Source organism: Pseudonaja textilis, chromosome 12 (assembly GCF_049901715.1).
Source record: "Pseudonaja textilis isolate UNSWEBS1 chromosome 12, rPseTex1.2, whole genome shotgun sequence".
Lineage (NCBI taxonomy): Eukaryota > Metazoa > Chordata > Lepidosauria > Squamata > Elapidae > Pseudonaja > Pseudonaja textilis.
In genome coordinates this window covers 19,772,421-19,787,364 of record NC_142001.1, presented here as the reverse complement: position 1 = coordinate 19,787,364, position 14,944 = coordinate 19,772,421, and the positions used below count along the sequence as shown (strand labels likewise).

The window sequence follows — 14,944 nt, the reverse complement described above, 5'->3', positions numbered from 1 at the left end:
CTTTCTCCCCCTCTCTCTCCTCCTTTTTCTCTGTTTGTCTCTCTCTTTCTCTGTCTCTCTTTCTGTTTCTCTTTCTTTCTCTCTCTCTCTGTTTCTCTTTCTCTCTGTGTGTTTCTCTCTCTCTCTTTCTCTCTCTCTGTTTCTCTTCCCCCCTCTCTCTTTCCTTTCTCCCCCTCTCTCCCTCTCCCCCTCTTTCTCTGTTCGTCTCTCTCTTTCTCTGTCTCTCCCTCTCTCTCTGTCTCTGTCTCTCTTTCTCCCCCTCCGACGGGATTTCTCGCTCGGGCCGGGCGAGAGGACCCTTCTTTGCCCGAGGAAGTGGCCCTGGAGGGCTCCCGTGCCCGACCCAGCCCCAAACCACAACTGTCTCCTCTCTTCGGGGAAAAAAGATAAAAGCCCCCCGAGCAGAGAGCAAACCCGGGTCCACGCCCAAACTTTAAGAAACGCCTCCTTTTAAAGGAGGATATTTGTAGCCCGGGGTCGAAATGAGGTGTGTTTTTTTTAATGCTCTTGAGCTTGAAAACAACCAAACTCAGAAAACACCCAGGATTCCCCCCCCACTTCTTTCTCTAGAGACTCGCGTGTGTCTCCCCGAGCTCCACGCATCCGCCTTTGCCGAGCGCTTTTCGCTTCGCGTGGCGTCTCCACGAGGGGACTTTTTCCCCCTGCCCGCCCCTCCCTAGAGGATCGGAAAGGCCGGAACCCGAAACGGTTCGGAGGACGGAGGCCACGATCTGGTCGGTCAGAGACTTTCCACGCCAGGGAGATCTCTCCCCCACCTCACTCCCTTTTCTCCGTGGAATCCTCCGCCTCCTCCTCCGGTCGGGGAGGGAGCCCCCCCCTTTCTCCCTGGCTTTATGGGGCTTCCCTCCCCGGGCCCTCCGCCCTCGGCTTCTCCGAGCCCCAAAATAAAAGTCACCAGGACGGCAAAATCAAACCAAGAGGGAGAAAACAAAAATCACGAAGAATCAGAATTACGATGTCAATTTAATCACTTCGGAGCGGCCGGCGAGGAGGAGGAGGAAGAGGAGGAGGAGGAGGAGGAGGAAGAGGAGGAGGAGGAGGAGGAGGAAGAGGAGGGGGGTGGGTGGCATCCAGGCCAAAGGCGAGCAAGTGGCGGGGCTTCGAACTGGCTCAGCGCTTGCAAAGACCCCCACTCTGGTGGGGAGGATGGGCGGGAGGGGAGGCGAAGGGGAGGATGCGCGAGCACCTCCCTTCCTCCCCCTCCCCTCCCCACCGTCTCATCTCCAGTAAACAAAACGCTGCGGGTGGAGGGGGCGGCGTGTGTGTGTGTGTGTGTGTGTGTGTGTGTGTGTGTGTAGCGGGGGGAGCCTTTCACCTTACCTGCGCCCCACGGAGAGGGGCGCCCGTCCAATCACGGCCCGGGCCCGGACCGCCAGCTGCCATTTCCAAGACAGGCAGAGCTTGTCCGTCCGTCCGGGAGGGCCAATGGGCATCCCGGGTGGAAGGTCAGGTGACAACCGGCTGGCTGGCTCCCCATTGGCTGGCCCAGACGTGCCCCCCTCCCTCCTTCCCCCCACACCCGGAGTTGGGTCTCCCTCTCTCCTCCCCTCCTTCCTCGGAGCCCCCTCCCTCGGCTGCTTCCCTCTGGGTTAGCCCGGGAGAAGCGGCCGAGCCCAGCCAGTGCCAGGACGTCGCTCCGCCGAAGCGGAGGGCGCCCTACGGAGAAGGCAGGCGGCGGGGAACCCCCTCCTGGGGGGGAGGGGGCAGCGCGGGGGGGGCCCGCGACCCCCGTTTTTCTTTCCTCCTCCTGGGGCATCGCCGTCCTTGGTCCTCCGGGGACCGGTGGGTGGGGTTTTTCCACCCGCGTTGCCCGGCTCTCTCTTCTTTTTCTTCTGTTTCTTCTTCTTCTTCTTCTCCTTCTTCAGCTGCTGCCGCCGCCGCGGCTTCTCCGCACGCCAGGTCAGGTCGGGCGCGCGTGTGAATGTGGCCGTGGCGGAGCCGCCTCGCCAGCCCCCCTGCCAGCCCGGCTATTGTGTGCCGGGGCTGATCTCCAGGCGGCGGGAGGATCTGTTGGAGGGGCGGGGGGCAGCGGAGGGGAAGGAGGACGCCTCGGGGGGTGGGGGGGAGGCCATAGCCCAGGCCGGAGGAGGCGAAGAAGGGGGCTCGGAGCGGGCTCCGCGTCGGTCGGAGGGGAACGGCGGGCGGCGTCCCCTCCGGCGCCCACGGAAGGAAGAGAGGCGAGAGAGAGAGAGGAGCCGGTGCCGTGGATCGAGGCTCCCTCGCGGCCGCCTGAAGGGAGGACGATGGCCATGCTGCTGGACGGCGGGCCCCAGTTCCCCACCTTGGGGGTCGGGGGCTTCGCGGCCTCTCGGCCCCACCCGCACGACGTGGCCCTGGGGCTCAACCACCCTCCGTTCGCCGAGCCTTCCTTCAAACTCAACCCCGCCGCCCACGAGCTGGCCTCGGGGCAGGGATCCGCCTTCACGCCGCAAGCTTCGGGCTTCGCCCACCACCACCCGGCCACCCATCATCCGCACCCGCATCACCCGCATCACCCGCACCACCACAACCCCCATCATCCGCCGCCCCCTCACCCTCACGCCGCTGCAGCTGCAGCCGCCGCCGGCCAGGTGCCTTCTCCTTACGTGGCCGCCTTCAATTCCACGCGGGACTTTCTCTTCCGCAACCGCGGGGGCTGCGCCCTGGCCGAAGCGCCCTCGAGCGGAGGCGGCGGAGGGCCTAACGGGACCCCCGGCGGCTCCCCGGCTCAGCACGGCCTTTTCGGCAGCAACCCGCCGGGCGGACTCCACGCGCCGGGCGGCTTGGCGGACAGCGCGGGGGGCTACTTGCTTTTCCCCGGCTTGCACGAGCAGAACGTGGCCGGGCTGCCTTCCCCGTCGACTCCCGTGGAGAGCGGCCAGCTGCACCTGGGGTTGCGCGGAGAGTTTTTCGGCCGGCCGGAGTCCTACCGGGGGGTCTCCAGCCCCAGAGCGGACGCTTACGGGGCCGCGCCGCCCTTCCCCAACTACGGGCCGGTCAACGTGGCGGGGCCCCATCACCACCACCACCACCACCATCATCCCCACGCGGGACCGGGCGCTTTCTTCCGCTACATGCGGCAACCGGTGAAGCAAGAACTGGCTTGCAAGTGGTTGGAAGAGCCGCCGTCGCCGCAGCCGCAGCCTCAGCCGGCGGGGCGGTCCAAGAAGCTCTGCGACCGGCAGTTCAGCACCATGCACGAACTGGTCACCCACGTCACGCTGGAGCACGTCGGGGGTCCCGAGCAGAACAGCCACGTGTGTTTGTGGGACGAGTGCGCCCGCCAAGGCAAATCCTTCAAGGCCAAATACAAACTGGTCAACCACATCCGCGTCCACACGGGCGAGAAACCCTTTCCCTGCCCTTTCCCGGGATGCGGGAAGATTTTCGCCCGGTCCGAGAACCTCAAAATCCATAAAAGGACCCACACAGGTAAGAAAAGAAAGAAAGAGAGAGAGAGAGAGAGACAGAGAAAGAGACAGAAAGAGAGAAAGAGAGAGACAGAAAGACTGAGAGAGAAAGAGAAAAAAGAGAAAGAGAGAAAAGAGAGAGACAGAAAGACTGAGAGAGAAAGAGAAAAAAGAGAAAAAGAGAGAGAGAAAAGAGAGAGACAAAAAGAGAGAAAGAGAAAGAAAGAGAGAGAGAGAAAGAGACAGAAAGAGAAAAAAAGAGAGAAAGAAAGACAGAGAGGAAGAGAGAGAGAAAGAAACAGAGAAAAGAGAGAAAGAGAGAAAAAAGAGAGAAAGAGAGAGAGAAAGAGAGAAAAAGAGAGAGAGAGAGAGACCCCCCCCCAGCTCCGTCCGACGGGGCTCCCTTGAGACTCTCAACCTGTTTGAAACCTGGTTTGCGCTCGATCTCGGCTTTCCGACGACCGAAAAAAACAAAAAACCCAACCCGGTTTCGTTTGGGGGATTTCGCGGGGTGGGGGAAAAAGGGTGTGTGTGTGTGTGTGTGGATTTCGTGAAACCCGCAGCTGGGAAATAGGAAACGGGGCTGGTGGAAGAGGTTGCAAGAGAGAGAAGGGGGTGGGCTGTGGAAAGATGCAAAAGGAGTTTTTTTGGGGGGGCATTGGGGGCCAGAGAGGGGCGAGGGAAGAAGAAACGGGGCCGGGGCTGGGTGGGAAAGAAACCGCAGAGAAACCACGGGGTGTATTTGGGCTCGTTTTCACTCCGGATTGTTGAAATCCGGACTGAAATGCTTTTTTTTGTTTTTTAATCCTCCAGGCTGGCCAATTTCAGCGCCGGCAGCCGATTTGTTGTGTCAATTTCAATCCGGAACTGCCGGTTGATTTTATTTTATTTTATTTTTAATTTTTTTTCAACCTACGTGGGTGCGGGTGATTTTGTTTTCAAGCGGGGCATTTCTGTTTCCTTCCCAAATGAAATTCCAGAAAGTTTCTTCTTTCGGCCTCCTTAGCTTTCCCGTCTCGTTGCTCTCCGCCTCCCCCCTCCTGACTGGGGTGGGGTGGGGGCGTCCTATGAGTCCAAGGGGAGGGGGCATTCATTGGAGGTGTGTGGATTGCTTTTTTTTTTTTTTTTTTGAAAGCGTCTCGTTCAGACAGTCGGCTAAGCGAACCATAGAGATGCAAATGAAACCCCATTTTCTCTCACTTCCGCTCTCTTTTAATGACTTGATTGGCACATCTTCTAATTAAATCAGTGATACTTTTTTTGCTCCGAGTATTCTTTTTTTCCTTTCTCCCTGCTTTTTTTTTATTTTTATTTTTTTGAGGGGTGGGGGAAGAAAGGCTTTAGTTCCACTAAAAGAAAAAGAAAATTAAATTGGAAGCAGCCAATAATGTTATGTTCTAGCATTTTCTGGGATCTGAGTCACTCCAGAAATACAGGCTGGCCGTTTCTATTTCCTTTTCTCTTCTGTTTATAATTCATAAATCGCTCCAAATTCAGTTTCTTAATCTTTTCTAAGACTGGCTGGTTGCAAGTGATAACCCCAGGATTAAAGGCACAATGGCTATTTAATTGTCAACAGCCCAATTTGACCGACCTTCCTTCCTTTCCTTCCTTCCTTCCTTCCTTCCTTCCCTCCTCCTTCTCTCTTTCCCTTCCTCTCTTTCCTCCTCCTCTCCTTCCTTCCTTCCTTCCTTCCTTCCCTCCTCCTTCTCTCTTTCCCTTCCTCTCTTTCCTCCTCCTCTCCTTTCTTCCTTCCTCCCTCCCTCCTTCCTTCATCTCTTCCTTCTTCCCTTCCTTCCTCTTCCTCTTTTTGCCCCTCCCTCTCTTCTCTCTTTTTTCCTTCCTTCCTTCCCCTCTCCCTCCTTTTTCTCTCTCGTCCTCCTCCCTCTTTTCTTTTTTTCTCCCTCCCTCCCTCCTTCCCATGTATTCCTGGAAAAAAAGGCAGAATGGGAAAAAATAGAAAGCAAAAATGATTCAGGAATTGAAGTTAGAGAGAGAGAGAGAGAGAGAGAGAGAGAGAGAGAGAGAGAGAAATAGAGAGAGAGAGAGAGAAGAGAGAGAGAAACAGGCAAGGAGCAAAGTGCGAAAGTTGCCCCCCCCCTCTGATCTCCCCCCTCTGTTCCTGTCCATCCGCAGGAGAGAAACCCTTCAAGTGCGAATTTGAAGGCTGCGACCGGCGTTTTGCGAACAGCAGCGACCGAAAGAAACACATGCACGTCCATACCTCGGACAAGCCTTACGTGTGCAAAGTTTGCGATAAATCTTACACTCACCCCAGTTCCTTAAGGAAACATATGAAGGTAACCGTTCTGATCGTAACCGTGCGTGAAAATGTTGGTGCTCCCGTCTTTTTATGGGTCACTTCGGGTTTTGATTGTGTAGAATTAAACAAAAAATAATAATAATTCTTGCAGAATCGTAAAAGATATCCCACTTCATCTGCCATGTGTGTTTGTGGGTGTGTAATTGCACACAAGTGCTCTCTCTGTCTCATTCTTCCTGAACAGAAATCTATTTATACACGAAAGCAGATTGCATGGGTGTTTGTGTATACAGTTACACTCTACAACTAAGTAGCGTGCCAATACCAATAATTTATAAAAAGAGTACAACATAGTTAATGTATTTTATTACTGGTATGTCTCTGTGCCCAAACAGTTGTTTATTTCTACATATTACGGTCTTCTAGGTGCCTTAGTTTATTTTTAGCTATTATTACTTATATAACAACAACTCCTTTCAGCACAATACAGAATCCATGGACGCTTGTATGCAGATGGTCCTCCAGTTATGACCACAACTGAGCTCCACATAATATCTCTGCTATGTGAGATATTCCTTAAGGGGCTTTTGTCTCATTTTCTGACTCTTTTTGACCCTGTCGTTAAGCGAGTTGCAGCCATTCTTAGGTTAGTCACATGGCTGTTCAATTAATCTGGTTTCCCCGTAGATTTTGCCCGGTGGAAGGTCAACGAAGGGACACTGCCACTGTCATAATTATGAGTCAGTGGCCACAAGCGTCTGAATTTTGACCACAGGGATGTGTGAGAAACACAAGTTATTTTTCTTAGGGCTGTTGTAACTTTGAATGGTCACTAAATGAGCTGTTGAGTAATCCAGGGCTGCCTGTACTTTGGCCTTTGGGATAAGCATTTGGGTCAGAGAAAAGAACTTTGCAAACTTTTATTATTCTACTGTTTTATTTTTTATTTTTATAAAAATAAAGGCAGTCTGAGACTCTGGCCAAACTAGGAATTTTCCTGTTTGATTTAAATTCCTGTTTTATTTTGCCTTTGGCTGCAACACATTTCACCTTCAGGGACTGCTCCCTGGTTTATCTATCTCATCTATGCCTATAATTTTTTTTTTAATCCACACTTTCTGTTGGAACTCCAGAAGCAGGAGTGGGTAGCTACATTTTCTCCTGCATGGATGTAAGCTTCTGAAATATAAATCCCTTCCAAGGTCATTTGCCTTACTCCTGAGTATCAGTCAAGGGTAATGCCTGGGAGTTGTCACCCTGCAGATTGGCTGGAGGCCTTGGTTTTTTTTTTTTTGCAGGGCAGGTCAAATTTTTTTCCTCCAGAATCCCGTATATTGTTTTGGTTCATTCTGAATTTAATTTGGGCTGGGGGCCTTTTTTCTTTCTTTCTCTGATTCGGGTCAAAACTCTTTTGAATTGGAGTTTGGTTTCAGTTTATCGCTCCTCCTGTCTGTCTGTCTGTCTGTCTGTCTGTCTCTCTCTCTCTGATACACACAAACACAAATACAATTTTTTTTCCTCTAGGATCCTTTATTGTTTTGATTCATTCTAGATTTTGGGGGGGGCTCTCTTCTACTTTTGCTGGTTTGCTTCAAAAATCTATTTAAGGGGGGCGAGGGTTGATTTAAGCTTGTCCCCTCTTCTTTCTCTCTTCCACTCTCTCTCTCTCCCCCCTCCCACTCTCTCCTCCCAATGGGGAGGTATGTGTGAATGTGTTCTTGGGCTGCTCGCTTTATCTACTTCTCTTTATAATTATTGGTTCTGTTTTTATCCGGTTTCCACTGCCAGCTGCCCATGAGACTGGCAGCCAAAGGTATCCATGAAATAAATAACCAGATCCTTTCTGTCTGTCTGTCTTTCTCTGTGTCTCTCTCTCTCTCTGTCTCTCTGTCTTTCTCTCTTTCTGACTCTCTGTTTCTGTCTTCTGTCTGTCTCTCTGTCTGTCTCTCTCTCTTTTCTGACTCTCTCTCTGTCTCTCTGTGTGCGTGTGTCTCTGTCTTTCTCTCTTTCTGACTCTCTCTGTTTCTGTCTGTCCGTCTGTCTGTCTCTGTCTCTCTCTCTCTCTCTCTTTTCTGACTCTCTCTGTCTCTCTCTTTCCTTTTCAGGTCCACGAAACGCAGAGCTCCGAATCGTCCCCTGCAGCCAGTTCTGGCTATGAATCCTCCACGCCCCCAGCCCTCCTTGCTGACCCCACTAAGGACTCCGGGAAAGCTGTCCCTTCGTCTTCTTCGTCGTCTTCTTCTTCTTCTTCTTCCACTGTTCAGACGGTCAACAACCCCAACCCAGGTCTGCCCCCCAACTTCAATGAATGGTATGTCTGAGGAGGGAGGGGCCTGCCCTCCTCCCCTCCTCGCTTTGATTCTCCAGAGACACATCAAAGGACAGCCAGCCATCCCGCCTGGCCTGCTGCTGCTGCTGCTGCGGTTGGATTTTACTGGACAAAACAAAACAAAAGGATTGCCCAAAGGAAGAAGGACAGTGGGTGTGTGTGTGTGTGTGTGTGTCAGGGAGCAGCCTCCTCTCTCTCTCTCTCACCCTCTCACCCGGGGGGCCGTCAGAGGCTGGACTTAAAAATCATCTCTGCTGTTCTCAGGATTCGCTGGTTTTCTTTCTGCGCCGTTGAGTGTTTCTTTCAGTTTTGTTTTCTTGGGTTTCTTTGGTTTTTGTTTTTGGTTTTAAGAAACCAATTCTCCTAGTTCCTTCTTGCACCCCGTTTTCTTTCCTTCTCCTTTTCTTTCCTTTCCTTATCTTTTGTCACTGACTGGAGTGGATATTTCATTTTTTGCACCCGTCTTGCAGCCCTGTTTTCTTCAGTGGGATGTTCGGAAACGAAGCAGATGGTTTCTCTTGGCCTTAGTTGTGATGGTTAAAAGTAGAAAGAAAAAAAAAACAAAACAGTTTTTAAACTTGCCAAAGTCCTATATTCTCTCTCTCTGTCTCTCCTTCCCTTCTCCTCCTCCCTCTCCTCTTTCTTTCCTTTCTTTCCATTCTTTTCTTTCGTTCTTTCTCATCCCTCCCTCTTTCTCCCTTTCTCTCTTCTTTCTCTCCTTCCCTCCCCCTCCTCTTTCTTTCTTTCTTTCTTTCTTTCTTTCTTTCTTTCATTCTCTCCTCCCTCCCTCTTTCTCGCTTTCTCTCTCTTCTTTCTCTCCTTCCCTCCTCCCCATCCTTTCTTTCTTTCTCTTTCTTCTTTCTCTTTCTTTCTTTCTTTCTTTTCTTTCTTTCTCTTTCCTTCTTCCGTGTTCCCTTTCTTTCTTTCTTTCTTTCTTTCTTTCTTTCTTTCTCTTTCTTCTCTTTCTCTCCTCTCTCCCTCCTTCCCCCTTTCTTCCTTTCTCTCTCTCTCTCTCTCTCTTTCCTCCCTTCCCTCCCTCTTTCTTTTTTTCCTTTTCCTTTCTGTTGTGAATGTATTTTCTTCTTAATGGCAGAAATGGGAAGGGGTGTCATTCAGTCTATTTTTTACGATGAGAAAAAAAAAAGTGTGATATTAATTTCACCCTGGCAGTTTAGTATAAACAGTTGCCTTTTTGTAATACCTCTTTTGTGTGTAAATACATATCCATGATGCCATATTTATCATTTGTAATTTAATTATTGAGACAAGTGCCGGGAACTGAACAATATTTATGAGAAGAAGAAGAAAAAAGAAAGAATCCCATTTTTTTTTAAAAAAAAACCCGCACAATTTCATTTTCTAACAAAAAGAGAAAAAAACCCCACCACAGATGACAATGTACAGCTTTTGGTTATATAACTGCTTTAGCATTAAAAGTTTATTGTTTGGGAAAGGACACACTAGGCCTGTTTTTTTTTATTTGCTGATTTTTTTCTCCTCTTTTCTTTCTTTCTTTTTTTAAATTGTCAATTTTAAATTGAAAAAAAAAAAAATTTAAAATTATAGGGCAATGTTTCAAGGCTGCAGAGAAAAAACAACAACAACCTGTCAAAGAACCTGTGGAAGGCAGGAACCTGCAGGTTTGGAAAAAAACAGCAACACGCACCTTTCCCTTTTACCCTCAACCCCTAGTTTTGCTTCTTCTCCTTTCTAATTTTGGCTATTTTATTTCTGCCGAAGAGCTGCTGGCGAGCAGGAGAAAACTTCCAGGCCTTCTGTTCTGCACCTTCCCCTCTTTCCAAGGGCCTATTTCTCTCTTCCAAAAAAAAACCCCCTCCTGTTTGGTTCCTGGAACCAGCTTGCTCACCTTTTGACTGCCACGATCCCCCAAAAACTTTGGACCGCGAAAGGAAGGAGCGGAAGAACATCGTGACCTATCCAGACCCACGAAAAAAAGGCTCCAAAGGTAAATTTAAAATAATATTATTATTATTATTATTTTCTGAACGTCTCTTTGCTTATTCTCTTGCGTAGCTCATAAGCAGATGCACTTCCGGAATACCTTAGAAATATCCATTTGCCTTCCATCCTAAATCACAAAACAGATCCTTCCCTGGTTAAGTTTCTTTCATTTTATTTTTTTTTAAAAAGAAACATTCATTTTTAAGGAAATCTCAGCTGTTTTTTTTAAAGGCTCGGGTGTGTCTTCTTTCTTTCTTTCTTTCTTTCTTTCTTTCTTTCTTTCTTTCTTTCTTTCTTTCATTAAATCCGTAGCTCCAGCACCTCTGAGCAGCATTGAGCACCCCAAATCTCCCTTTTTGGGGTGCCTTCTGGTATTTCTAAAGTGAACCCTTTAGGACCTACCGTCTCCTTGCTGGTTTTTGTAAAATTTGCTTAATAGAAAAATCAGCTTTTGCTAGCAAAAGAGAAATAAAACGGTCTCTGACCTCTTCAAACATTTGTTTTCTTTCTTTTTCTCTTTTTAATTGTCGGTGGATTAAACCTATATTTTTTCCCCTCTCCTCCTGAGATTGTAAAAATTATATAAAATTCCGGACAGTTAAGATCATTCGATCAAAGTTTTCTCCGGATCTGGCGTTCAAAAAAACGTCCCTTGTAAAAAATCCGGGACTAACCGAGGCCGCATGCAGATCTTCGCTTCGCCGGCGCCTCTTTTTCTCTTTTCATTTCCCCCGAAAAAGCTCAATTCTTCGTCTTCGGTTGAAATTCTTTCTCCGGGATCCTCCGTTTTTTGGCGCGGGGCTTTGTAAAATAGGACTTGGGGGGGCTTCTGGTCGGTGTGTATGTGTGCGTGTGTGTGAAAAACTGAGATTTTTTTTCTTCCAAGTCGGGCAGGAAAAGGAACCCGCAGCGTAGCCGACACCCGCGAGTTCCTTTCGCAGATAAAGTTAGGAGGACGCCGCCCCCACCGTGTGTGTGTGTGTGTGTGTGTGTTTATGGGGGGGCAGTGCACGGATGTGGGGGGGGGCATGTAAGCAGCCGGGGAGAAACGGTTAAAGGAAGATTTCACGGAGCCCCCTCTTCCCCGCCCCCGGCCGCAGTTAGGGGAAACGATTCGATTTACTCCTCTGAGTAGCCGCGCCGCGCAGTTCCGTCGGAATCCTAAAAAGGAAAGGAAAGGGGAAAACAAATCCGTGTGAATCGCAACCCGCTCCGTGAGTTGTCTAAAACTCGGGTGTTTTGTTTTGTTTTTTTGCAAAGGAAAAAAGATAGATAGATAGATAGATAGATAGATAGATAGATAGATAGATAGATAGATAGATAGATAGATAGATAGATAGATAGATAGATAGATAGATAGATAGATAGACAGACAGACAGACAGGAAGGCAGGCAGGCAGGCAGGCAGACAGAAAGATGGAGAGAGATTATAGAGAGAAAGAAAGAGAAAGATGATAGAGATGATACAGAAATATATGTGTATGTGTGTAGAGAGAGAGAGGGAAAGAGGGAAAGAGATACAGAGAAGGAGAGAGATGGATTACATAGAGAAATAGATAACTAGATAGATGAGAGAGAGATGATAGATAGATAGATAGATGAGAGAGAGAGAGGTGATAGATAGATGCCAGATAGATAATGAGAGATAGATAGATAGATAAAAGAGAGAAAGGAGAGAGAGGTGATAGAGATAAGAGATGAGAGAGAGAGAGATGGGAGATAGACAGAGAGATGAGAGAGAGAGAATGGGAGAGAGGAGAGAGGTGATAGATAGATGAGAGATAGATAATGAGAGATAGATAGATAGATAGTCTCCCCCTCCCTGTCCCCCTCACCCCCACCCGCTTACAAAGGCCTGGTTTTTGGATATATAAAAGCGGAGCTACCATTGCCTGTGAATCTCGCTCCCGCCTTTCCACGAGGTTTGTGCGTGGAAGCAAAAAAAACAACCACCCCCCCTGTCTTTAAATTCCATGCAAGTTTGGGACGAGGAGGAAGAGGTGGGGTTGTTTGATTTGCTCCAAAACTTTTATCAGAAAAAAATGTAAGGGCATCGCTCGGTGGGCTCCAGATTGTGTGGTTTGCATTCGTCTGTGGGCTGGACGTTGGCTTGGAAAAACAGGTCCAGGTTATGGCTGGTTGCAGGGTCAGCCAGATGTTCAGACTGGAATGGGCATGTTTTTACCCTCCTATCTATCCAGTCCTTCCCCAAGGGGCTGAGACAGATGTTTCTTCCATCCCCTTTAAAGGCTCCTGTAAGCAGCAACCAGTCAAAAGCTGCCTTTGGCAATTGACTGGTGTGGTTGTCATTGTCACAGTTCCTCTGCCCTCTCAGCCAGATGTTTCAGACTGGAAGTGACATTTGTATCCACCTATCCAGTACTTCCCAAAGATCTGGGAAGAGCAGACATTGTTGTTGCTGTTGTTGAGCGGTAGTAAAAGTCTTGTAGCAGGTTGTCAAGCTGCCTTTTGTAATTGACTGGTGGGGATTTTTTTGTCGATGCCAATATTATTATTGTGGTTGGTTGTTGCACGATCAGACAGAGGTTCAGACTGGAGTTGGCATTTTTATCCACCTATCCAGTCCTTCCCAGGGAGCTGGGCTGGGCAGATGTTGGATGGTAGTAGAAGTCTTGTAGGAGGGCGTCAAGCTGCTTTTTGCAATTGACTGATAGGGATTTTGTCAATGCAAGTATTATTATTATCGTTGTTGTTGTTGTGATTGGTGGCACGATCAGACAGAGGTTCAGACTGGATTGGCATTTTTATCTACCCATCCAATCCTTCCCAGGGATTTGGGATGGGCAGGTGTTGTTTGGGGGTTGTAAAAGTCTCCTTGCAAGGTGTTAAGCTATCCCAGGTAAAGCTGCCAATTGCAATTGACCGATGGGGATTTTGTCAATGCTGATAGCGTTCAAGGGGTGCTCCAGTTGTTGTTACTATTATGATTGCTTTGGAGGGGTTTAGAAATGTCCTGGAAGACGAGAGGCGCTCACCTTGCTTGGTTCTCTTTTGCTCTCTGGACAACGTTTGTTTGCCTGGAGTGAAAGTTTGGGGAGACCAGCCCCACTGCTCCCAGCTCTGGAGAAAATGCCCTGGGTTGTTATTGTCATGGTTGGGCTGTGGAAAGAAAGAAAGCTGTTTTTAATTCCTTCCTTTTGGGGGGAAACTTCATGCAGTCCACCAAGTTGAACTTGACCCCCCCCCAGGTCCATCTGTGCTTAGCCTCTGAGGTCAAGGGCCTTGACCATTGCAGTGGTGAGGAGAGGAGAGAGATAGTGTGTGTATGTGTGTGTGTGTGAGAGAGAGAGAGAATGAGAGAAAGAGAGATTGAGAGTGAGAGAGAATGAGAGTGAGAGAGCGAAGGATGAGAGAGAGAGAATATGAGAGAGAGAAAGAGTGTGTGTGTGAGAGAGAGGGGGAGAGAATGAGAGAGAGAATGAGAGAGGGAGGAAGAATGAGAGAGAGGGGAAGAGAATGAGCAAGAGAGAAAGAAAGAAAGAGACAGAAAAAATGAGGGAGAGTGTGTGAGAGAGGGAGGGAATGAGACAGAGAGAATGAGAGAGTGTGTGTGAAAGACGGGGAGGGAATGAGAGAGAATGAGAGAGGGGGAAAGAATGAGAGAGAGAGAGAATTAGAGAAAGAGAGAGAGAATAAGAGAAAGAGAGAGAATGAGAGAGGGAGGGAGAATGAGAGAGAGGGGAAGAGAATGAGAGAGAGAAAGAAAGAAAGAGACAGAGAAAATGAGGGAGATTGTGTATGAGAGGGAGAGAGAATGAGAGAAAGAGAGAGGGGGAGAGAATGAGAGAGGGAGGGAAGGAGGGAGGGAGAGAGACAGAGACAGAGACCTTGAGACCCTAATCCACTGCTGATCCCTGGTTTTGTTAGAAGGAACGGAAGAGAGGAACTGGGGGCCTTCTATGTTGTGTTTGGTGTCAACCTACCAACAAGGAAGCACCCCCCCCTCCCCAAATTGTGACCTCAGCCTGGGACCAGATGGGTGGGACGCCACTTTGCAAGGAGGAGGTTGGCCGACCTGGGCTTGTGTCGAAATAAGCCTGATGGGCGCATGAAAAGGAAGATGAGCGACAAGGCAGATTTGAGAGCCAGGCTGAGCCTCACCTCCATTTAGGGACCCTACAAAGTTACAAGGGGGATTGAACATGGGACTTACGACCAGTTTGCTTTGCGTGTTTTTCCCCCACAGACTTTTTGGTGAAAAGGAGCTGGTCTTCCTGCTGGAACAGGGGGCTGGACTAGAGAACCTCCAAGGTCCCTTCCAGCTCTATTCTGATTGATTGTTTGCTCTTTGCATTTCTGGCTGAGGGAGGGGAGGGGGAGAGCAGAGTTTGTTTATGCAAGTTTTTTTTTCTCTCTCTCTCAAATGTCCCATTTCCTCCCTTTTTCCCCCCTTGAGGGCAAAGTTCCTCCTTTCACTGACTTGCAAATGGAAAGCCAGGCAGAGGCTGTCCCTGGAAGACCTCAAGCGGCCCCGTCTCCAGGTAGTCACCAGGCAAGCTGGGTGCCAATTAACTAACAAAGGAATAACCCCAGTTTGGTCCCCCCCCCTTTTTTTTAGTTTGGCTGAGAGAGGAGGGGGGGTGGGGTGGAGTGGGGGGAGATCAGCTCAAGGGGAGGCTGTCTTGACAAACCAACCAGGAGGCCTCCATTCGCAGGTTGTGCAATGGGATGATTTACGCAAGAGTCTCAGTCCAGCTTTTGGCAATGGGTGAAGAAGACCTCTCGTGCCTGTGTTTGGGTGGGGACCTCCATCCGAGTTTTGTAATCCTAGTCTAGCACCCTAATGATCGTAGGCTGCCCTTCAGAACTGAGTTCTTCCTCCTCCAACTCCTCCTTCTTCCTCTTCTTCTTCCTCTTCTTCTCCCTCTCCTCCTCCTCCTCCTCTTCCTCCTCCTCCTCCTCCTTCTTCCCTTCTCCTTCTCCTTCTTCTTCTTCCTCTTCTTGTTCTTCTCCCCCTCC

At 49.3% G+C, this 14,944-nt stretch overlaps 1 protein-coding gene across 1 annotated transcript; it reads left to right on the top strand.

Annotated features, from left to right (window-relative positions):
• The first annotated feature begins 2,107 nt into the window (after positions 1 to 2,107).
• Positions 2,108 to 9,331, top strand: ZIC3 (Zic family zinc finger 3). Its single transcript, XM_026716587.2, has 3 exons — positions 2,108 to 3,432; positions 5,547 to 5,710; positions 7,779 to 9,331. The coding sequence occupies exons 1-3, from the start codon at positions 2,265 to 2,267 to the stop codon at positions 7,992 to 7,994; spliced, it is 1,548 nt and encodes a 515-aa protein (XP_026572372.2). The 5' UTR covers positions 2,108 to 2,264; the 3' UTR covers positions 7,995 to 9,331.
• Positions 9,332 to 14,944: the final 5,613 nt, after the last annotated feature.

Bases quoted from the DNA above. Each gene is read 5' to 3' on its own strand.
- ZIC3 (XM_026716587.2), top strand. From the start codon at position 2,265: ATGGCCATGCTGCTGGACGGCGGGCCCCAGTTCCCCACCTTGGGGGTC. The intron at 3,433-5,546 runs GTAAGAAAAGAA...GTCCATCCGCAG, and splicing joins CCATAAAAGGACCCACACAG to GAGAGAAACCCTTCAAGTGC. The intron at 5,711-7,778 runs GTAACCGTTCTG...TTTCCTTTTCAG, and splicing joins CCTTAAGGAAACATATGAAG to GTCCACGAAACGCAGAGCTC.